Source organism: Ammospiza caudacuta, chromosome 8, assembly GCF_027887145.1.
Source record: "Ammospiza caudacuta isolate bAmmCau1 chromosome 8, bAmmCau1.pri, whole genome shotgun sequence".
NCBI lineage: Eukaryota > Metazoa > Chordata > Aves > Passeriformes > Passerellidae > Ammospiza > Ammospiza caudacuta.
The window spans coordinates 12,663,568-12,687,101 of NC_080600.1; the positions used below are offsets into that span (position 1 = coordinate 12,663,568).

At 39.3% G+C, this 23,534-nt stretch overlaps 1 protein-coding gene across 1 annotated transcript in view; it reads left to right on the forward strand.

The window, feature by feature from the left end:
* The window catches only part of ITGAV (integrin subunit alpha V), a 48,416-nt gene that overhangs the window by 16,778 nt on the left and 8,104 nt on the right, over positions 1-23,534 (forward strand). The window contains exons 4-26 of the mRNA XM_058809175.1: positions 369-483; positions 1,730-1,791; positions 3,374-3,419; positions 4,882-5,007; positions 5,839-5,883; positions 6,054-6,097; positions 6,193-6,249; positions 6,650-6,702; positions 7,107-7,309; positions 10,656-10,847; positions 10,961-11,006; positions 11,584-11,685; positions 12,450-12,508; positions 13,488-13,642; positions 15,029-15,166; positions 15,653-15,720; positions 16,901-17,048; positions 17,378-17,470; positions 18,466-18,545; positions 20,245-20,325; positions 21,237-21,342; positions 21,962-22,120; positions 23,176-23,289. Coding sequence (XP_058665158.1) covers positions 369-483; positions 1,730-1,791; positions 3,374-3,419; positions 4,882-5,007; positions 5,839-5,883; positions 6,054-6,097; positions 6,193-6,249; positions 6,650-6,702; positions 7,107-7,309; positions 10,656-10,847; positions 10,961-11,006; positions 11,584-11,685; positions 12,450-12,508; positions 13,488-13,642; positions 15,029-15,166; positions 15,653-15,720; positions 16,901-17,048; positions 17,378-17,470; positions 18,466-18,545; positions 20,245-20,325; positions 21,237-21,342; positions 21,962-22,120; positions 23,176-23,289 — 2,292 coding nt within the window. The remainder of the gene's footprint in view (positions 1-368; positions 484-1,729; positions 1,792-3,373; positions 3,420-4,881; positions 5,008-5,838; positions 5,884-6,053; positions 6,098-6,192; positions 6,250-6,649; positions 6,703-7,106; positions 7,310-10,655; positions 10,848-10,960; positions 11,007-11,583; positions 11,686-12,449; positions 12,509-13,487; positions 13,643-15,028; positions 15,167-15,652; positions 15,721-16,900; positions 17,049-17,377; positions 17,471-18,465; positions 18,546-20,244; positions 20,326-21,236; positions 21,343-21,961; positions 22,121-23,175; positions 23,290-23,534) is intronic.

Sequence of the window (23,534 nt, forward strand, 5' to 3'; positions counted from 1 at the left end):
TTCTTCAGAATTTCTTAGCTAGGCTTTACTTAACTCCTTATAAACAAAGCTGGGAGCATTTTTTCTAGTTTTAAGGAAAGTAGTAAGATTAGTTTGATGTAGTTAGAATGATAAACACATCAAGCTGTTGCTTAAAGAAAATATTATTTCTAAAATTCTTAATATAAATTAGCTATTTATAAAATACAAACTGATCATAATTCTGCCCCACTGCTGATAGTATAAAATCCTCTAATAACACAAGATACATCTGCTAGGGTGTTTTTTGTTGCTTTTCTGTAGACAATTGGAATTTCATTGTATTATTTGATACCCACCAGTATTCTGAAGAGGAGTTTGTTTCCCCACTGTTGTGTGCTCTTCCCTAGGCCTGTGCCCCACTGTACCACTGGAGAACTGAAACAAAACAAGAGAGAGAGCCTGTAGGAACTTGTTACCTGCTTGCTGGGTCCAAATTTGTGGAATATGCTCCCTGCAGGTCAAGTAAGTGTAGGGCTCTTGGGTTGCTTTTCTCTTTGGAATTCCTCTTGTGTCGCATTTTTTGTACATTTTGGAATGAAGTGTTTTGCAGTTATTTCTCTCCTCCATGTATAGCAATTAGAACAAAACTTAAAAGCTAGATCCAGACATCTGAATTCTCTTTCATTTGAGGTCCATGATGCAGACCTTGTTTTCTCTACTGTAGGCCAGAGGAAAATCTTGGGTCCAAGGATCATTGGGCTTGAAGACTTCTGTTGTTGGAGGGACCAATTCTGTAGTAATCACTCAAGCAAAATTATGTAGCAAGTGCTTTTTTAAAGACCAACTCTGGAATTCCCATGAAACTCAAGTATTTTATCATTATTCAAGTACATTAAGGTGCAAGCTCATTTTAGAAGACAAGGTTTTGCCAAAATATGTTCTGATGTCCCTGTGTGCATACAGATGTAGTAATGCATTGTTTAAAGTATATTACCTGTTGAACATTTGGACTCCCATTTTCCAAATGCTTTGCATTTATTTCCTCTAGTTGAGCTGATAGATTATTTAGAAGTATATAACCTAAAACTTGAATGTTGAAGTTAGGATTGACTTTTTATTTGCTGAAAATCATTTGTGAACAGCAGGAGTAAAATCCAGCCTGTTCCAACATAACAAGAAGTTAAATAATAAGTATTAAATTAAATCATGCTAGTTACAGAGTCACACTTTCAGATAAGGGGCTCCCAGCATTTCTATTCTGAAGTCGTATAATCCTAAAATTGATTCAGCCATAACAGTTCTTGCTGGGATGAGTCTCAGTATGGAGATATTTTTTCAGCCAGGTATGTTCTTTTTGTTTTAAGCCAATTCAGCTTTCTTTTCCTTGCCAAAAGTAAAACTTATCCCCTCCTTTCCAAATATCTCATTTCCTGAATAGAAATTGCTAATGTATTTTCCCCGAGACTTTCGAAGATTGAATATAAAGGAACATGGTGTTGCTGTTTGCTTTGAGTGTGCTAGGCTAGAACATGTGCTGATGTTACATGTCTGTTAGGCCAGCCCTAAAATTGTTACAGCATTTGGGTGGGAGTTTTGGATAAAGAGAAAATACTGATTAAGGAGAAAAGTATTCCAAGGTTCAAGTTTAGGAGTGCAAGTTTACATAGGGAGATGCATTGTAAAGTATCTGCAGTACTGCAGCTGATGGAGTACTGACAAAGAGAAAAATAAATTAAGTGTTCTTTTCTATCCTATTTTTCTTTGGTAGCAACTATTGATGCAGATGGACAGGGATTTTGTCAAGGTGGATTTAGCATTGACTTCACAAAGGTATGTGATTTTTTTTTTGGTCATTTCTGTGGGTCAGCAGGCAGCTGCAAGTTAGCAAACCCTCCTGATACAGAGCGCTTAGAATCACAGCTATTATGAAACCAAATGTTACTGTTCCTGGTGGGGAGCTAAACCCGCAACCAAACAAAATTTATAAATAAACAAAAAAATAACTTGAAACCACTTAAGGAGCTTTTATAGACCTGTTTCTCCCAACATCTTCAGAGCAGCAAACTTTCACCTCTTGCAGGAACCATGTCCTGAACAAATAATGGGCTTTCCCAGATTCCTGCCATACCCTCTGCTGCAGCTGGCCCTCAAGTGGATTCAGTGTGATAATCAGTATTTTTGAGATCTGGGATTAGTGTTAGTTAGTGTTTTGAGACCTGGGATTAGCTATTGTTATAGCTATTGTTATTTCTTTCGGAATGGCAACTCAGGAGCTGGTAAACAATGTGCTTCTGAATCAAATTTGATTTCTCATCAGCCAACAGAAGTACAGGGATGTTTTACTGACTTGTGTCTCTGCTGTGCTCTCCCTGCCTGTTCTAGCTCTTTTTTTTTTTTTTTTCAAACTCACAATTACTTTTGAAATCCAAGCACAGTAAAACTGCGCACAGATCTGAGAGGGTGCTGTGGTGTTTTACGTTGTGCAGTGAAATGGTTGGGCAGAGTCAGGACGTGTTGAGACCACGCAAGCCCTGTTTGTGATGTGGCTCTTTTTTTGGGCTCTCACATCTCAGGATGAGGTCATATCCCATCACTCCTTGCCCAGGGCCACTCTTGGTTTTCCTCCAGAGGACACTGCCAAGTGCAGGAGAGGGCTGTGAGTGTTTGGGTTATTTTGCACACACCCTCAGGGTCACTGTGCAGATTCCAGGCCCAGTTAAAACCAACTTTGGGCTCTTATCCAAAACCTTAGAGTGGGCAGGCAAGGCTGTATCTCCAAATGTCTGACCTAGATTTTTCTGAGTGGTGAATACAGGAGTTTTTAGGATTAAAACCTGAATAAGTGGTTTAATTATGCAGCAAAGCCTATGGCCTAATTCAATACTTACTGAGCAAATTCCCAACCCTGGGATAGCTAAGGTGGTTAAAGTTTCATAAAATGGTTTTGTGAATTGCGGTTGTGCCAAGAAATATAGAGTGGGGGAATTACATCACAGTTATTCTGAATTAAGCTTTTCTAGTGATAAGTTACAGGAAATGGCAGAGGCAGAAGATGATACTATTTTGTGTACTGACCCAAAACCATGATGTAACACTCTGAGTTTTCTCCTAATTGTGTTCCTGTTGCCATACATTTATGGGGGAAGAAGTGTCTATTGAAATAAAAACAGTATTCTGCCTAGAATTCTAAATGGGTAAAATAGTCACTGAAGGTTTTTGTTAGCATTTTACAGGATGAATTTCTAATTAATCACCCCTTCAGAAAGGAAAATGTGTGATGGTCAGCAGAGCGACAGTGATGTACATACAGGGGATTACTTCCCACAAACATAGGATGTGCTGTCTGGCTTTAGATGTGCTTCATGTGTTTTTAATTTTTCTTTCTGTCTTCCTTTTTTTCTTCCCTTCCAAGGGAGACAGGGTGCTGCTGGGAGGACCTGGAAGTTTTTACTGGCAAGGTGAGAATATAATTTGTGTCACAGAGAAGATGGCCTTTATGATTTTTCTCATTATCCTCTCACTCATTTTGATCCACAGTCTTCCAGCTGCTGTCAGAGTCTTTGTCAGTAAGAAATCTGACAGAAATGTTCCTTTGTCCTTAAGAATATCTCCTGAATAATCAAGGCAACCACAGATAATGGTTGTAGCAATAATAGCATAGATGCTCTTTGTGTTTTAAATAATTCCATGATCATTATAAAAGTGTTTTCCTGGCACATGGGATTTGTTTTCATCAGCAGAATAAGTTTCCTTCTTATTCTGTTTTGCTATGTACATACTTTATAATTTGGCACACATACCAAGTGTACATTTTCAATGAGAAATATCCCCTCTAAAGAGAATTTCATTGTTTTCCTCTGATGGCAAAGATGTTTTGCATTTGTCTTAATTGGTTTGTGCTGTGGGGCACGTTTTACCTCTACCTGGCATTACCTGTGTACTTGGTTCCTGTGGGATTCAGGATTACTCAGCCTTTACCTGCAGCTCTCTGTTCAAAGGAGGTGCTGCTGTAATCAGGACACAGCTGCCAAACTCTGCTGCCTGCTTTTTAATGGAGCTTCTAACATTTATTAATAGATTTTCTGTATCATGCCAGCCTACATGTAGGTGCAGCAGCACAGGAGGCTTGCTCCAGTCCTGTGTTTTAAATTACAAACAAAATTGAATGATTAAAGCTAAACTGCAGATACCATATCATATAAATTAGGTTCCTGTATTCATTTTATTGATTTTTGGCAAAAGTTACAGTTCATCTGCCAAAACAACCTCATCCTCTTTTACTACTACCATAAAAGCCCATTTGACTCTGAAGACAATAGTATGCTTCTGAGAACAAGACTTTTCATCCTAAATTTTTATTCCACATGCTGAGCTGCTGGAGGAGGAGTTTTCCCTTCGCTTCACACACTTAGAAATATGTATGTGAAGTGCCATTCTGAATGGGGATTTTTGGTGATTCAAGCTTAAATTTGAACTTGAAGAAAAGGATGTAAAGGAGTCACCACCTAGTGGCTGATGAAGTGAAAATGGAGAACATGGCAATACGTCATGCTCATCTGATTTTTGTTCATTTTATTGGCTTCTTGTCTGCCAAAACAGGCTCTGCTGTTGTGGTATTTGAGCAAGGAGCACCGAAAGGGCTCAGTTCTGCACAACCATGATATCTCACCCCTGCCTTTTAAGTGCTGCCTTAGTTTAGTCTCTGTTTTCAGTGAAAACTCTGTGTGTGCCTTTGAAACAATGTGTGATTATGTTTTTGCTGGAGTGGGATCCATATTTTCACTTGTGTCCTTCCTGGTGCTGCTGCAGCTGGCCCCTTTTGGCTGATATTGTGGAAGAGCCAGTGCTTCCGAGGGCAGCATTCTGTGAATGAGCTCACCAATTCTGGTTGTGGTTTTCAGCTCTTTTCTCTCTCCTTAGGCCAGCTGATTTCTGACAGAGTGACAGAGATTGTGGCCAAGTATGACTCCAAAGTCTACAGCACCAAGTATGATGACCAGCTAGCCACCAGGCCTGCCAGTGCTGCTTTTGATGACAGCTACTTGGGTACGTGGTGGGAAACCAGAAACCTCCCCCTGCGACACTCCCTGCCAACATCTAAATCACACAACTGGCAATTGCACATCTAACAGACAGCAAGGCAGTGAATTCCTGAGAATGCACTCATTTATGTATGGTGGACTTGTAGTTATTTATTGTTTACTCCCTGCCACTGCTGGTGCTTACATCTAAATCACACAACTAACACTTCCACATCTAACAGAAAACAAGGGAGTGAATTCCTGAAAATACACTCATTTATGTATGATGGAACTGTAGTTATTTATTGTAGTTATTTTGCCATTTTTTTGATTCAAAAAGCACGCGATGACAAAATAAATGGAAGCATTTTCATGATTTTACATGCCCTGTGATTCAGGCTGAATATGGGAATGGCAAATGCATGATTTTTATATGAGAGGTTTGTCACATAGGTGGTTGTTTGTTATTTAAAAGCAGCTGTTTCTAAATAACCTGCAAAAACAAAATAAAAATGTTAAAGAATTATGTTTTGGAAGGAAAACAATGAGGAGTGGGAAATCATCATTTTGCTTCATTTATGTCTAACCAGGCTCAGGAAAAAAAAGCAAGGATGTACCAGGACAATTCCCAGGATAATAATTTTAAAATTTTCATCTTCTGATCTCAAATTCCTGGATACTGATGAGTTACAGCCACTCCTGGAGTTTTTCATAGTCTAAGCTGCTGCAAGGCAATATTTACACCAGTGCATTTTAAGGTGAAGAGAGTAGGACTGTGCACAGAGACACTTGTGAAAAGTGTAAAGAGAGATGAAAGGTTCAATAAGGTTTTTAAAGCCTCATCTTGTCTCTGCAGGTTATTCAGTGGCTGTTGGAGACTTCAATGGTGATGGCATCGAAGGTAAGCCCCTTGCTTCAGTAAGAACATCATGGTAATAGGCTGGGCAGATTTTTCAAAACAATGGTACAGTGCACAGGAAAATGCATCAAGTGCTCGGAATGAGCTGCTCTGTTCAGCAGTCACTGTGCCTTGGGACCTGACTGCTATCTGTGTCTTGCTTTATGTTTCAGACTTTGTGTCAGGAGTCCCACGGGCAGCAAGAACTCTGGGCATGGTAAAAAATTTGAAACTTTAAACACTAAACTTTGCAATAAAAAAAAAAAGGTGATTATTGCTGGTATGCTGTAATGTGTATTTCTTCACATGCAGGTGTCCATTTACAATGGGAAAAACATGTCCTCCATGTACAACTTCACTGGAGAGCAGGTGGGTGGCTCTGCTGGCTGTGGTGGGTGACCAGCAAGCCTTTCCTATGTTGCAGCAGTATTTAGGGTGCTAGATAATAGTCTGTATATTACTGGCTTGATTGCCAAAGTAGCATTTTATGAAGTCTGATGGAATTCTAATCTTATTTAAATAAAGGAAATGCTGCCTGTTTTGAGAGCTGGGAAAGGGTCTGGATACTGGATCATGAAAGGGGAAATGGGACAAGTAACCGACGGGTTTACTTTCTAACAGAGTATGGATAAGAAACAAAAAAGAAAGCAACAAAAAAAATTTGTGCATATATTATCATCACCCTGATGTATTTTGTGTACAGTTTTGTGTAAAATTGTTTGTTTGTATCACTACAACTCACAGGTTTGGTTTGAATTTTGTTTTCCAGATGGCTGCCTATTTTGGGTATTCGGTGGCTGCCACAGATATTGACGGGGACAAGTAAGTGTTCTCTTCTCCCTCTTCTCACCAATGCCACCCAACTTGCTTCTGGAAAGAAAAAATATCTTTTATTAAAAGGTGTTTCCCACAATCTGGATTTCTGTCTTCATTGCTGGTTTAACACATCTGCATGTCTCTTTTGCTAACTCTCCACATTTGTTTTAACATTTGTAGGTTTGCTTTTGCATTTATCTGCATAAATACATGTGTATATTCACATGCTTAAGGCCGGCCCATTATTTTTTTCTATATTTGTGCTTACTTGGTCAATGAATATTCGCTTTCAGTTGAATTTAAAGATAGTTAGCTTTCATCTGAGTGTTGACTTCAGTGCTGAGTTAACAGTGCTGAAGAAAATGAATTTTCCTGCTGCTGCTGAAGAGCTCTGTCCTGTTTTGGTCCAGTTACACAGATCTGTTTATTGGAGCCCCTCTTTTTATGGATCGAAGCTCAGATGGGAAGCTTCAGGAGGTTGGCCAAGTAACCATCTGCCTTCAGCGAGCCTCGGGAGGGTTTCAGACAGCAAAGCTGAACGGCTTTGAGATCTTTGCGCGGTTCGGCAGCTCCATCGCGCCCCTGGGGGACCTGGATCAGGATGGCTTCAACGGTAGGATGTTGATTTGTGGCATTCACATTCTCTGAAAAAAATTCTTTTGCTAAGGGTTTTTCTTCTGGGAAGCTGAGAAGCTTCAGAGAAAAGGAAAACAATTATTAACTTTTTTGCCTTTCTTGTGTTTTGCTCATGTGGGATGTGTTTGGAGATGGTTTACGCAAAGGTGATTGCCTGATTGGATTCTGGTGTGAGCTGTTTTAACTCTTTGGCCAACTGGGGCCAAACTGTGTTGAGACTTTGGAAAGAGTCACGAGTTTTCATTATTATTTTTTTAGCATTCAATAAGTATCTTTTCTGTATTCTTTAGTATAGTATAGTATTCTTTAATATAATATAATATAGTATTATGAAGTAATAAATTAGCCCTCTGAGAACATGGAGTCAGATTCATCATTCCTACCTTCATCGAGGCATTCCCTGCTAATACAATATTGAATCTTGATCAGGATCTTCTGGTTGTGGAGGGTGATGCCACATGTTTTAGCTTTTATATTTTTCAGATTCTGTGCTGCTTTAGTGTGTAATTCTGAGCTTCATATTAGGGCATGGTAACAATTCTTTCTCTAGCTGGGGACCAAGGACAAATGATCCAAATCTCAGGCCCAAGAGCATAAACAATGTGGAGTGAAGAGAGAAAAATAAGGAGGATGGGACTTCATGGGCTAAATTAGTAATTGAACAATTAACTCCAATATGCAAATGGACCAGAACTTATAAAAGTGAGAGACCCCATGACCAGTTGTTCATTTTGTGACCATTTTGGTCCATCTTGGGTGTAGCCCTGGCTGGGCTCTTGTGCTGCCCAAGGTGCATCCATTGAGGCCTTTTAATAAAATCCTTACTTTATTCTTTAGCCCAGTCTAGCTGCTGTTCTAGGCCAGCCTGCACAGGGCACCAGGAGAGCCCAGCCAGCACAGAGAATGTGGATCCTGCTCACAAACCCTCAGAGCTGTAGCCGTGAGCGAGTGAGGGACGCTGAGGTTTAGACTCCCTTCGATGCTTGTGTGCTACTCCCAGGAATGCCAACAGGAGTTCCATGGATGCATCGAGCAGAGACTATACCACTGACACAGCATGGACTGCTCTAGCTCTCACAGTGACCATCTGATTGTTTTCTAAGCCATGACCACAATAGAAACTTCAATAAAATACCTGACCCTCCACTGTGACCTGTTAGGACATCTTCAATGTAATTTTCCTCCTTCCATTGTTTAAAGACCATTTTTCTCTCTAGAAACACAATGATGACAGAAAAGAAGGTTTGATTTCAGATTGCTGCTTAAAAATGTTCATATAAAAAGGTGCTTCCTGAGAAAAGAGTAGGGTTTGGTTTTATTAATTTATTATTCAAAATGGAAGAGTTTTGTGGAAATACTGCATAGCAGCTACAGCCAGAAGAGCTGAGTGTCTTGAGTAAGCAATTGGAAGACAAATTGGAAAAGTCTGACACAAATGGACCTGAGACTCTCCCTTGCTAAGCTTCTGGCTAGTTTCTGATAGGAATGAAAAACAATAAAGCAGACAAGAATCACGTAGTGTTGGGATGGAGTTTTTCAGGAATCCTACGGAGAACACTTTTTAGTGCCCATTATACTCCAGTGTTGCCTAAAGAGTAGTGAGAGTTTGAATTACAGCAAAAATCTTTATTTTTTCCATTCTGCTTGCAAGCTAAGTATTTCTATTAGATCAAAAATTACAATAGGTGGTTACTTCAAATTCCCAGGTAGTTCTAATTTATTTTTGATGAAGTCATAAATTCACAGTGTAGTTGAAATTGAAAGAGACTTTTTTAGTTGCTAATTGGATGTAGAATCAGTGTGAAAATGCAATATCACTGCAGCTATTTACAGAAGACATCAGAGAGCTGACAGCCAAAATTCCAGTCACTTGATGAGATTATCTGAAACGTTTTTTGATTCCACCATACTTACATTTGAAAATACACTGTAGGAAAGAGAATCATAGCAAAAGCTGCCTCTCTCAAATGGCTTTGCTGTTATTTGGTCTGTTTGTTTTGGGGTTTATTGTTCTGCCTCATTTTGGGAGTGTTAATTGAAATGCCTTCCATCACGGTGCAAGGTAGGAATTTTAACTGTCTTCCTGAAGTTTGTAAATAGGAGTCAAATATTCTTTTCATCAAACTTACCCAAACTTCAGAAAAGGGGAAGGAGAAACGTAATTATTCCAAGTAGTGCTTCATGTTTGCTTCTTGAACTCTCTGTTGAAATGCTGAAATTAGATCATATGTACAATTTTAAAGCTTTCCTTACAGATACGAAATAAAATGCTAATTAGACTACCATTTATTAATCATTAACAGTGAGTACTTTTAAATTTAAGAGATAGAATAACTGCACCAACTGTAAATTCTCCATAAAGCATGCTGCCAAGCTGTGGGATAGACTGGATTTTAATATTTACCATTGGTTTAGGATGATTTAAATTTTCCAGGATTATTAATACATCCCACCCTTTGGAGGAACATGAGCATGTAAAGGAAATGGGAAGAGAGTCACAATTAGCTTTGTGGTTTGGCACCCACAGTGACTAACTCTGCTTGTTTTAATAATCTCGAAAGAATCCCAAATGCATATGATTTCACTGCAAAAAAAGTCACCAAAGTGGAGAAGTTTTTGTAGAACTATTTCTCCCCTTGCTCTCCCCATAAAAGGCTGTGACATGTCATTGTTTAACATTTATACTTCGTCGAAAAAACCAGCATCCAATAATAATGAACAAATGGACAAATGAAAGAAGTAATAAACAAACAAATGTTGATGAGCATTTTAAAGGCTGGTTGCACTTCCTCCCTACTGACAAGTAATAGTTGCCTCTTTGAGCCTCTTATAAGCTTTTGGTAGTCTATTACTTACTCAAGATAGCTCAGCTACATTTGGAGGCATAAAATTAGCAAGATGGCTTCTGTTGCAGTGTTAGAAACAAAAAAAGTTTAATAAAAGGCAAAATAACAAATAGAGAAAAACTGAGTTAGGTGCAAGAAGTTTTTGCTCTTGGCAAAACACCTCACAAAAGCAATTAGTTTCTTTGTTCTCTTTTAATAGTAAATTGCTTAGGGAGACTTTTTGGCTTTTGTCTAATTAGCTATCTTTAAGTTTGAGGTGAAGTCTTCAAAGTCTTATGAGGTGTCTTAGAGAGAAACTTCTAAGCTTCTTTCCTTTTTGAGAGGACAAAAGACAGTTTTGTCACTCCATCAACAAAGAGCACATTCCTATCCTGACACACACTGAAACTGTAATATCAGAAATTATTGATTGGTGTAAGCACAAACACGTTCTAATTTGTGTCTGGGGACATTGATGACTCTTCTTTTGGTTTGCAGACATTGCAGTTGCTGCTCCATATGGTGGAGAGGACAAGAGAGGGCTGGTGTACATCTACAACGGAGGAGCGAGTGGCTTGAATGCCATCCCGTCCCAGGTCCTGGAAGGGCAGTGGGCTGCTCGCACCATGCCCCCCAGCTTTGGGTACTCCCTGAAAGGAGCCACAGATGTGGACAAAAACGGATATCCAGGTCCTCTGCCCCCAAATGGCACTTTGCAATAACTCAGTAGCAGCCCCACCCTTGAGAGACAGCCTATTTCACAAAGCAAGGTGTAATGTGTGGTGTGTCTCCTCTCTTTCTAGACTTGATTGTTGGAGCCTTTGGTGTTGACACAGCTGTTCTGTACAGGTAAGGGTCCCTCTGTGCTTGTCTCTGAGTGAAAGCTCAGTGGGGTTCTGGAGCTACCAAAGAAAGCAGGATCAGGGAATTCTGAAAATCTGACCCTCCACTGTCCAAACTTCTGGAGGTGAAAAATCACTATGCTGCTTTTTTTACTGAGTAAACCTATCTGCTGCCTGAAATTCATCTTTCTCAATAATACGTGGTCAGGAGAAAACATAAATAAGCTGTCTGCAAAGCTTTCTGAGTGAAAGTTTTCTAGATTCTGACACAACAGTTTTCCAGATTCTGACACAGCAGCTGCAAGCTGTTACACTGCAATCCCAATATTCTCATCCCAGCTTGCTCATTTTGGGAGAACATGTTGGTCTGTGCTGTAAGTGGATAGGACTTCCTCTTTACACAGTTGTCCATGTTGTGGCTGATGGAAATGAAAGGGCACAGAAAAGCTTCATCTGGTCAATGGTTGCTTGTTTTTCTTGTGGTTTCACTAAATACTGTGTGTTTGTGTATATTGCACAATTTGATGGGGGGGCACTGTCAAACATGGTGTTGAGTGCTCTTCAAGAGGATGTTTTCTTTGCAGGGCAAGACCAGTTATTAGAGTAAATGCTGCCCTGGAAGTTAACCCAACCATTCTAAACCCAGAAAACAAAGCCTGTTCACTGGGAGATGTAAAAGTTTCTTGGTAAGCAGAGTATCTATGTTTTCCTTTGAGGGGAGGGACTTCTTGGGTTCTAATTTTGTAAATTTCCAATTTTGAAAGGTCTTAGGAAGTCTAGTCAGCTAATTAAAAAAGGAAAAGACAAACACAGATTTTTCTGAAAGAACAGACAGTACAAAATAAGAACTCTCTGACAGCAGTTGGAGGACCAGCACTGTCTTTAGTAGATGCCAGACTGAGTCCCAAAACCTGTCCTTTATTTATTTATTTATTTTTTTTTTTTTTTTTTTTTTTTTTTTTTTTTAATTTTTGATTTGATTTGATTTATTGCTGAGCAGAGTAAGGTCTTCCCAAGACATCAGCACATCCCATGGTATTTGCAGTGTTTTTACCCACTAACACACACTGGGGCAATGATCTGCTCTGTAAACTGATTTTGCTTCTGGTTCCCAGGATATTATCCAAACCCACTTTCCCTTCCTACTGCTAACTTTCTTTTCAGGGTCAGTATGATAGGTTTATAAATCAGACCCATCTGAATATAGAAATAAGCATTCCAGTCCACAGGTGATTGTCCCTAGATGAGCCAAGACTCCAGAACTTTGTAGTTTCTGAAATTCTGCCTACTTGTTAATAGATTATAGTTCTCTTCCATCAGTAGAAAATAGCTTTTGGGAATGGGCTAGAGTCTCAAAAACAGGATACATCTGAAAAGAAATAAATAGTGAGGAGTTTTAGAAGAAAATGAGAGAAAAATGTGTGAAATTAATTTTTTTCCTCCCAAACAGCTTCAAAGTGAAGTTCTGCTTAAAGGCGGATGGCAAAGGAAAGCTCCCCAACTCACTCAGTAAGTTCTGCTCATTTAAAAAATGGAATTTTTCGTTGTATTGTTTGTAAACGTGAACACTGGTTGTTGTTATTTTCAACAAACAGCTGGGTGCCCTTTGTAGCCACTGCTGCCACCTGGGTGGCATGTACACCCATGGGACTCTCCAGCAGGCTCTTTTGGCTGCACTGGTGTAGAAGTCATTTGACCGTATCTGAGACTTTAAACATATGTTCAACTCTGTGGTTAGCCAGTCTTGGAAAGCCCTTTGTATTTTACAGAATTTACAGTAACTCTCATTGAGGGGGTTTTCAGACAAGAATATTCGAGTATGTGCATTGCTGGGCCTGAGAGATAGAGACAAGCCACATCCTGTTGAGATTCTGACTTTCTGATTAATATCACTGACGTTTTTCATCAGATTCTCAGATCACAATCAGGAAAAGATTGCTTCAAACAAGTGTTTAAGTTGTGTCCAAGAGATTATTTAGTGTGCCAGGCAGGTAGTGTCTACTCATTGCAAAATCTTTTCCTTATTTTCTGTGGCATGTACAGAGGTGGTGTGATCTTGGGAGGCTCATATGAATATCTGTTGTGTATTGTAAGTTTTATTATCTATATAAAATATTTCAAGTAATTAGATTAGCAATAGCATTTAAAAACACAAATGTTATGTGCAACATTGCTTTAAATTTTCTAGGGGACAAAAATCTAACTCTAGTTCTTGCTGTTCTACAGCAATTACAAATTATAAATGTATCTGTGTTCTTAGATATTTCCAGTGTTTAAGGAAAAAGCAGAATCCAATTTAGGACAGCAACAGTGCTTGAGAACTAATGTAGTGACAGATTTTACATGGAAAGAGCTGGAGGTTTTAAGAGGGGCAAGCACTATGTTTGTGCTGTAGTTGAAATCAGTGTTTAGCTCAATTTCTGAGGGCATTCTGCACTGTGGTTAATGGAATGAAACATCCCTAACCCAAACCCTTTGTCTTGGGCAGATTTCCAGGTGGAGCTGCTGCTGGACAAGCTGAAGCAGAAAGGAGCCATCAGGAGAGCTCTGTTTCTGCACAGCAAACAGCCCAGCCACTCCAAGAACATGACCATTACTAAGGGGGGCAAAATGAACTGCGAGGAGCTCGATGCCTTCTTGAGGGTAAGCAGCCATTCATGTTCTAGGCAAATAATTTTTGGTGCTTTGCCTATTATAAGTTCATTCTGTAAGGTGTTTAAAAAAAAAAAAAAAACAAGAAGAAAAAAATGCTAGAAAAACTCTGTTTTCAGTGGGTGGACCTGAAATTACTAAAACCATACATCTGTCCTGAATTACTGCTGCTTTCACAGCATGAATGATGCATCTTCTTGTGGCTAAGGTCCTGGTCCCTAAATGCATTGGAAATTCAATTCAGGACTTTTTTCTGGACTTCTTGGATAAGCCATCCAGGCACCAAATTAGTTATAATTTCCAAGGAACATGAAAGTCAATAAGCAGAGGTTGTCCTCTCTGCTTTGGAGGTTAAAAATTGAAGAAAAATATGGACCTGCAACTGACAAGCCAAAATAAGCAAACGCAGAGGAGATGGAGAAAGTTGAAGTACTAAGTTTGCTTTTTCTCAGTCTTTCTTTTCATCCCCACAAATGTGAACAGATGCTAACACAATTTAAAAGTTTTAATCAGTAGAAGAAACATTGTGTGTAGCTATGTAAGTTCTATGCAGCTCAGATTTACCTCTGAGCACTTATAAATCACACATAAACAAAAATTGCTTCCCACCAAAAAAAACCAAATAAAAATGCTGGCAATCATTAAGGATTCATGGAGAGTAGGTAATACTTTCCTTTACCTGACTTTTGTGAATTGGTTATATACAGAATTAGACATCTCAGATCTCAGGGTTAGTAAAGATTTAACACATTTCCACCTGATATTTTCATAAAGAAAGTAATGATAAATGACCTACGTGAAATGATCATAAATGGGGTGCAAAACCAGTTTAAGACTATAGGTAATCAATAAGCTTCTACTCACAGAAGGCATCTTCTGCAATAAGATCCTGAAGTGAGCTGTGCTAGAGTCAGTGGTTTTCATTACTCTCAGAAATGAAGCAGGGTTTACTGAGCAAGTCTGTGGCTGATGTAAAGCTTAGAGACGGTTTGTAAGTTCTCTGAAAGGCAGGATCAACATTTGATAAGCAGAATGATTTCCAATGAACAGCATCAAAGTCAGCAACTTCCAAGTGCCAAGTAATAATTTAGGAAGGAAAAATTCTAAGTCCAAAGATGAGTATCTCTGAGGGATCTTAGAAGCACACTGAGGTTGGTCTGACAGGAAAGAGCAGAGCTGTGTAGCCTTTAGGCTCTACTGGATTTCCATGACTTAATATTTCTGTGTGCTCCAGTTTTCCATGTTTTAAACAGCCATGTTACTGCTGAAATTGTGCAGGTTTTCTGACAAGAGACATTCTGCTTTGAAAAGAGTTCAGAAGTTTTAATGTTTTGGTCTCTCCATTTGAACTGTGGTTGAAATGTTTGCTTTCCCCAGGATGAATCTGAGTTCAGAGACAAGCTGACTCCCATCACCATTTTCATGGAATATCGTCTGGATTACAGGACGGCTGCAGATGCCACAGGATTGCACCCTATCCTCAACCAGTTCACTCCTGCCAACATGAGCAGACAGGTACCCTGCTCACACAGCCTGGCATCAGAGAACTCAGAGCATTGCTCCACCTTAGGGAGAAAATCAGACCAGTCCTGAAAGAGTTAAAGTCAAGGCTTTCATCCCTTCTCATGCTATGCTGCTCTGTGTACATTATGTTTTCCCCTGTAGTTCTATTAAACTAATATAAATAGTTTTTCTATTTCTGCCCTTTTGTACAAATTTTACAATTGTCTGTAAAGAGCATTAATCCCTTAATATGAAGGGATTATTCAAAGTATGGAAAGATGGTTAAGGTTAAGTCCTAGAATTGCCGTAGGGCAGGATGAGGCACAGTGACCCCCACAAATAAAAACTCATTTGTTTTCTTCTGATACTAATGGCATGAAAACATTTCATAACCAGCTATGTGGAATTTCTTTTAATGTGCTGGTGAGACAGTATTATTGAAAATCTTAGAACAGATGAAGGAATTATTACAACAGTGTGTGTTTGATTTTTCAATAGGCCCATATCCTGCTGGATTGTGGGGATGATAACATCTGCAAACCAAAGCTGGAGGTGTCAGTAGAAAGGTAAATACATGACAAAAATACAAGGAAAAGCAATTTTACTACTCTAAAACTCAGCAGCTGGTACTACTTTTGTTTAAGGGATGTGTTGAAATAAGCAGGACTGCTCATTGCCTGCAATCTAAACTCAGGCTTATATGCTTTAAAGAAAACCCATTTTCTGCTTTGGAACCTAATGTCTTTAACATGTAATGCACCACTCCCACTCTCACCCCAGCCTCCACCATAAGTAGGCCATATTTATTTATTTATTTGCTAAGCTGGACACGTGCAGTGAGAATAAACCACTGCTAGCTGCCATTGTATCTCTGTTGTGTTGTTTAACGTCAGATAGAAACATGAAGAAGTGATTTATCCAGCAAGGGGAGGAGTAGGGCTCTCTTGTCACATCTATGAAAAAAAAAATTGTTGGTATCGGCAGTATCTTTTATCAAACCTGATAAAAAGAAACAATTTGTCAGTGGTAATTCATTCATGAGTCTGAGTTTTTTTTTTTTACTTTGTGTGGCCTAAACCCTCTCTTGCTGGATTATTTCATAATCTGTTTTTTAATGCATTATAGCATATGGACATTGTATGTAGATAGGACACTTCACAAGCACTAATTCATGCAAACACCTCAGTAACACTAGACATCAGTGCAGATACCCTCATGTATGCTTGTAGCTGGTGAAATGAAAACACTTTGTTTGCTAAAATAATCTCTTTGTGTCTGGAACCAAAGGTATTGCAGAGGTCTTGGCTCTATTCTGTGTAGCTGAGCCTTCCCTTGAGTTTTGTTATAAATATGTGCTTGTACCTCTGCAAAGTGGGCCTGTAATTCAAAATGTGCACAGGGATTTAGCTGCCCATAATGGTTTGTTCCTTGTGAGAAAGAGAGGTGTTTGTAGTTTTTGGCTTTGTGGTACATTTTACAGGCAAGATTCTTATAAAAGAACAGGTAATACTTGCTCCATTTGTACTTACTCGATCCATGTAATACTTAATCTATTTGATTATAGACAGAGGGCTTTTTAAAAATATTTTTGAGCTCCCTTGACACTCCTGAAGCAAAGGCACTGCCTCCAGATTTCTCTGATATCCTTCTGAAATTTCAGAATATCTCTCGTTTCTCCGAGTTCAGCCACTTCCCTGCAATGTGAAACCCCAATGCAGAGCTGATTTTCACACTGTTTCCTTGCAGTGACCAGAAGCAGATCTACATTGGTGATGACAACCCCCTGACCCTGATTGTCAGTGCCCAGAACCAGGGGGAGGGAGCCTATGAGGCCGAGCTCTTCGTCGTGGTTCCTCCCCAGGCGGATTTCATCGGCGTCGTTCGCAACAACGAGGTGAGACCCCAGCTGCTTCTCTGGAGTCATGCTTCACCCACCTGCTGCTCTGGAAATCTCTAGTGGCTCCTGTTATTTCAAAGCACTGAGAAATGATCCATTTTTTCAAAGCCCCTCTCTTTTATAACCTTGAGAACAGGTCTGTCTTGTATCAGAAGCATTTTTCTCCTTGGAGACTTCCACACTCAGATTTTACTTCATTTTATTACTTGGCTGAGAAATTATATTAAAATTAATACAGCATATCTAGGACTTCTCTCCAGCCTTTCATCCAGGTGCTCAGATGTAAAGAATGGCATTCCTCAGGGTTTCTTTCTGGTTTATTGCAGGCTTTGGCCAGACTGTCATGTGCTTTTAAAACAGAGAATCAGACTCGCATGGTGGTTTGTGACCTGGGCAATCCCATGAAAGCAGGAACTAAGGTAAGGTCTGGTCCAACAGGTGCCTGGTAGCTCACCCAGGGGGCATTTTCCTTAATCACAGCAGTGTTTGGGCAGGACGTTTTCTCCCAGGAATTTAAGATTACACCTGACATTTAGCTGCCCTCATTTGGTTCGTACAGCAGTAGTTGGTTTTAACTTTTCAGCTAAATTAAAGGCTGGAAGGAGTGTTTTATGTTTTATGATGCAACTCAAAAGGAGTCATTCATTAAATAGTGAAATTAATGGACTTTGGTCTCTCATGAATTTTTTTGTATTTATCTGACATGTATTTTTAGAATATAATCACGAGCTAGCTCACAACAATTTTTCTCATAGTTCATCTCTTTTCTGCCTACTTTCATGAGGAAGGACAGAGTTTTGCCTAGTTGAAACCTCTACAATTCCACCAAATGTAGCTGAAATTGGAAGAATTAAAAAAATTATTAGTGAGACAGATTTTAAGGTGATATTACATAGTAAGTCTTATTTCCTGAGGAAATGAAGTGAAAATCAGTCACAATTATAACAATTTCATGATGCTTTTCTTCCAAGAGCCATCTTGTATAGATGACTAAATACTATTTCCAAAATCTTTTGAAGTGCATCAAGCTGAACTGCACAGATATTAAAGCAAATATGAATTGACTTAGACTAAACCTTGGGAATTAACTTTGAATCATTAATGTGTTCCTACTCTTTAGATTAGAATATTTTTTGCAGCACATGGGGAGGATCAATTTTGTGTAGAAATGGCTGCAGTAAGGGTGGGGAGCAAGATGCAGTCCTTATTTTGTATTTTATGGCTGTGATCTAAAGAGAGAGCAGTACATTTCCAGCCAGGATGAACTGGATAACTTGAATTTGCCAGACTTGTTTGTATGTTCTCTCATCACCAGGAGTCTCAAGCCATTTCACAGTAGTCTAATAGAACTGAGAAGCCTTTATGGTGTGTTTTTTTGTGCTTCCAACTGAACCACAGTGGTTTTCTCCCCCAGCTCCTGGCTGGCCTGCGTTTCAGCGTGCACCAGCAGTCTGAGATGGACACCTCTGTCAAGTTCGACTTGCAGATCCGGAGGTATGGAAATCTCTGGGGATGGACCTCTTGTCTTTGCCTTGTAATGGCTTGGAAAATAACCTTCCATACCTCTTGTCTTTGCCTTGTAATGGCATGAAAAGTAACCACACTGAGTTAGGTTTCCTAAAATATAGGAAAAATTAGGAATATTTGTATGTGTGTATCACTGTGCTCTGCTGACACTTGTGGTGCCACAGAAGAACTTTGGGTTTACAGCCCTCTTTTAAAAGTGATGCTTGAACTCTGAATTCCTTCTGATGTAAAACCAGAATTTGATGTATTTAGAGTGTTTGGGGTAGTCCAAGCAGAAGCAACCTGCACTGTACCATCACATCTGGGGTGTCTGTCACCTTCCTTACGCTAACTGGGGTTTCATCTGAAAACCCCTGAAACCAAAGCTGAACATTCTATGGAATTTAAGTTTGTAATATGTGAACCATCACAGCAGCCAGCCAGAAAGAGCCTGAAAACTAAATTGAACAAAACAGTAGTGTTCCTGCTAGTTATCAGATGTCATATAAATCTGATATATAAGTCTGAATTTGTAACTTCTGCAGATGATATTTAAGTTTGGAGATGTGATCATTAGGAGTATCTTTAGCCAATGCAGTTTTATGTTGTCTTTAATGGACAGTATGAATACAGCTTTTTGGTTTTTCCCCATCGTGGACCAAAACCACCTTGTTTTTTCCATTTAAGGATTTTATTTTTTTAATGTAGTGAATAAATTAATCTCATCCAAATATGCATTTGTCATCTATGGGAGTTAGGAAAGATTAAAGCTGCCATTCTGTTTTAATGATGGAGTGTTTAGCCACACCAACCAAAGGCCTTGGCACGTGAAATATCTCTTTGATCTCCCTTTGCTCTCTGTTGAGTTCTCCCTTCTCCATCAGCTGGTGAGGTGTTCTTTGCAGAAGCAATCTGCTCTGGGGTGTCTGTCCCCTTCCTCAGGCTGCCAGCAGCCACATGCTGCTGTCCCAGGGTCAGAAACAGTCAGGGAGGCTGCTCAAGCCATGCTGGTCTCCTGATGGAAGAGAAAGGAGGTTCCTGTAGTGTTTCAGGCCTTTTGTGGAAGGAAATTCCTTCAGAGACTGGTGGGTGCAGGAAGGGTGACAGAGGTGCCATGGGACAGAGTAATCACAGTTCCCGGTGACAGGCATCAGCGGGGATTATCTGAGACAGCTTTTAGGGATCACACTGCTTGGCTTAAACTCACCAAGCTGGATCTGCAGTGCTGGCTCAGTTCCTGGCAGAGCAGGTCCAGTCTCTAAAAAAAAGAATGAGGTATTTACAGGTCAGGAGTAGAGCACTGCTGCAGGTGTTTGCTGATTACAATCAGCACTGAAGAATGATCAGAAGATTCAGGATTCTTGGTAAAGGAAAATGTTTAAAGGGACAGAATAATTGGAGGAGATCAAAATTCTGCTCCCAGCACCATCTTGAAGGGGGAGTGTTCCCTGTATTTTCTTAGATGAGAGCTGCAGGACAGAATCAGCATTAACTCTGTGTCCTTCAGCATCCTCTCCCTGCTGGGGCTCCATGCATTTAGGTGAGAACTTGCTGGAATCTGGTCCTTAGTTTTTAGCAACTGTGCTTTCCTGTAGGGGCTCTTACCATTACTTTGAAGTGTGGAGGGTTTTTTAATTAAATGCTTTGCTTATTTCATTTAAGAATTTACCTTTTATTTTCCCTGCAGTTCCAACCTGTATGACAACCTGAGCCCAGTAGCATATTATCAGGCTGACCTTGCTATTTCAGCAGCTGTTGAAATTAGAGGGTAAGTGTATTTTAATACACACTTTTAAGTATATTTTAATAAACACTTTTAAGGAGCTTTTGCACATCTGCTTCTCTATATTCACTGAACTTCCTTCCAGGTCCTCATAAGTTTTTCAGGAAGGTTTAGGGAATTTTGAATCATAAAGACAATATGGTTTTTCTCTAGCCAGTCTTTGGACTTTCGGATCTTAAATAATTCTAAATCATTACATAGTTTATTCCAAAAAGGAATATTTTGCCTCCATTAGTAGAGATATTTTTTAGAAGAAGAAAAAATCACCCCTCTTGTTTGCAGTTTTACATTTCTGCAGGTCACTTTTCTCCTCCACAAACTGACTGGGGTTTCAGAAAACCCTGAAACCAAAGTTGAAGATTCTATGGAATTTAAGTTTGTATTATCCTCACCTTCAGTCTTAAGCATAATATTAATATTGCAATGACTTGGTTACAGCTCTACTTCACACCTAAAAGAACCAGTTAACTTGGATTCCTGAGTCATAATTTTTTTTAAATTTTCCACTGCATTCATTATTGTGATGAATTTTTTCAGTATCTGAGAAGTGGGGGATGGCACACTGGAAAAGCATGATTGGTATCTTCACTGCTTTCAGGGCTGAATTACTCTTAGGATTGTACTGCTAAGGCTCTACATCACCAATATTTCTCATTATCACCATATTTCACACGGGTTTTGTTTGGATGACGTGAGTGTCCTTTATCTTTTTTTAATTTAAAGAACAGAACTGAACATTTAATATACAACCACTTCTGTTCTTTCAGGTTTTATATAGGGGATGAAGGAGTGGAGATTGTATTTTAAGCATGTTCATTTTTTCCTTTAAATGTCCTAGAGAATCCCATTTATTTTTTCATGCTTGCTAACAACACCTCCTTTGCTCTGCTGTTTAGTGTCTCATCCCCTGACCACATATTCCTTCCCATTGCAAACTGGCAGCCCAAGGAGAACCCTGAAACAGAAGATGACATTGGGCCTCTGGTTCAGCACATCTATGAGGTGTGGAATTACTGCTGATTTCTGTGACATGGTTCTGTGATAAATGAAAATAAATAAATCTTTCAGTGTAGCTTTTCTCTGGAGTCAATTATGATTTTTTTCTTTTTTATTTTATTTTTTTTAATGCTGGGCCAATAACTGTTATATCCAAGAAGGGTTGGAATGCCTGCAATTAGTGCAACAGGGCTTGATTACTTACATAACTACACATATTTTATTTTATTGCCTTTTGAAATCTAGATAAAACATTTGAAGTAATGTGAGCTCAGGGAATGGCTCATGGCTGTAAATTATTGTGCTCTATCTGTTCTGAATCACTACCCTGAAGTCTTTAGCTGTGAAAAAAAATTAAGTATTTAAAGTTTCCTTTAAAGAATTATCACAGATTTAATCTGGATTGTTTAATTAAGCAAAACTTACCAAGAGAACTGTATGAATAATAATAGTTAAAGTTTTACTACTTTTAGATAAAGTTTTGATGCTGTTGCCATAAGTGGTTGGGGTAGGGATAGTGGCAGTATCACATTTGTGGCTCAAATATAAAGTAACAATTATATGCACATTAACAGACAGAGTAGCTTTATTTATTTACATCTGTAAATTTTATTTTCATGATCAGCTGAGAAACAATGGTCCAAGTGCATTCAGCAAGGTGATGATGACTCTGCAGTGGCCTTACAAATACAAAAACAACACGCTGTTATACATTGTGCAGTATGAAATTGACGGTCCCATGAACTGCACTTCTGACATGGAAATCAACCCACTGAAAATTAAGGTAAGCAGGACTTTCCCTTTGAGTGGAATGAAGTATGTTTGGTTGTTTTGTGAGTTCTCAAAATAGCCAAGTCCCTGAGAATATGACAAACTGAGATAGTTTTTTATCTATGGCTGATGAATAAGCCTACACTTTTCCACACTGCCTGTCAATGTATGTAGCAGGTGAAATAAAATGTGAACAGCGGCTCAAAATTATCAACTCAAAGATCAATTTGTCTTGTTTCTTTTTATTATGGGGTTTTCTTCCTTTTTTTCCCCATTTTTAACTTTAAGGCTGTTCTATATGAGTTCTAAGTCCAAAGCAATAGAATTTTAATCAATGTGATCATGAACTAAAACCTAAAACAAACCAGATGCTTCTGGACTCTTTATGTAAATTTTCTGCATTTTGTTTCTTGGAAGAAAATGGTATTTTTTTAATATTAAGTTATCTATTTATCCAATTGGACAAGTTCATCCAATTTGGATGAATTCATCCAACTGGATAAAGAGATGATAGATAATAATAGATTCATCCAATTTGGATGAATTTATCTATTCATCCAAAGATCACAAAGGACAACAGGAGTTAGCTATCACTGCCAGCAAAACGTGGGATTTACAGAGCAGAAGAAGCTCCTTTTTTTCTGGACTAGGAAAAGAAACACCAGATAGAACCCAGCAAGTTTAATTGAGTTTAAGGAGTTGATTTCTAGGATAGTTTGGAACAAGCAATAAAAGTCAGTGTGTTAGTTCAAGAAGTCGGTGTGTTAGTTCAGGAAAATGTCAGTATGTTAGTTCAAGAGCAAAAAAAGGGCTGAGGGAAGATATTCAGTGTATAGAACAACAAAGAATGCTTGTGTAACTTTGATAACCAAACAGAAACTTCAGTGAATATATAAATACGAAGTTCCTGTGCTTCTGCTCTATGGTTTGCGATGATTTATTTTCAGGCGGAATCTGAAGAAAAGCTAGGATAGAAAGAGAGAAACCCGCAGTTAGGCGTTTTCTTGGCCTTCAGCTTGAAGCCTGCAATGTGCTGAGCCGCTGTTTGTGCTCCCTTGGTGCGTGTAGGTTTCTGCTTCCAAGGAGGATGAGAGGAACGAGACCCTTGGCAGGGAGGAGCAGCGCGGGCACCGCGTCAGCCGGAGGGACGCGGCTGCCGCGGACGGGGACGTGCACACCCTGGTGAGTGAGCTCCCGCTCGGGGCTGCCGCCAGCGCTCCTGCGCTCCTGGCCTGGTGCGGGAGCCCTCAAAAACAAACGCAAGGAAGGCTTTTCCTCCCTAAACACGATGGGGGGAAAAATCTCTAAGAGGAAATAAACATATTACCATTTCGCTGCCTTTGCAACTGCAAGGTATAAGTAATTATCCAATACTGGAGGGTATTTAATGTATTTTAATAGTTTATGGTGGGTCCCAATATATATAT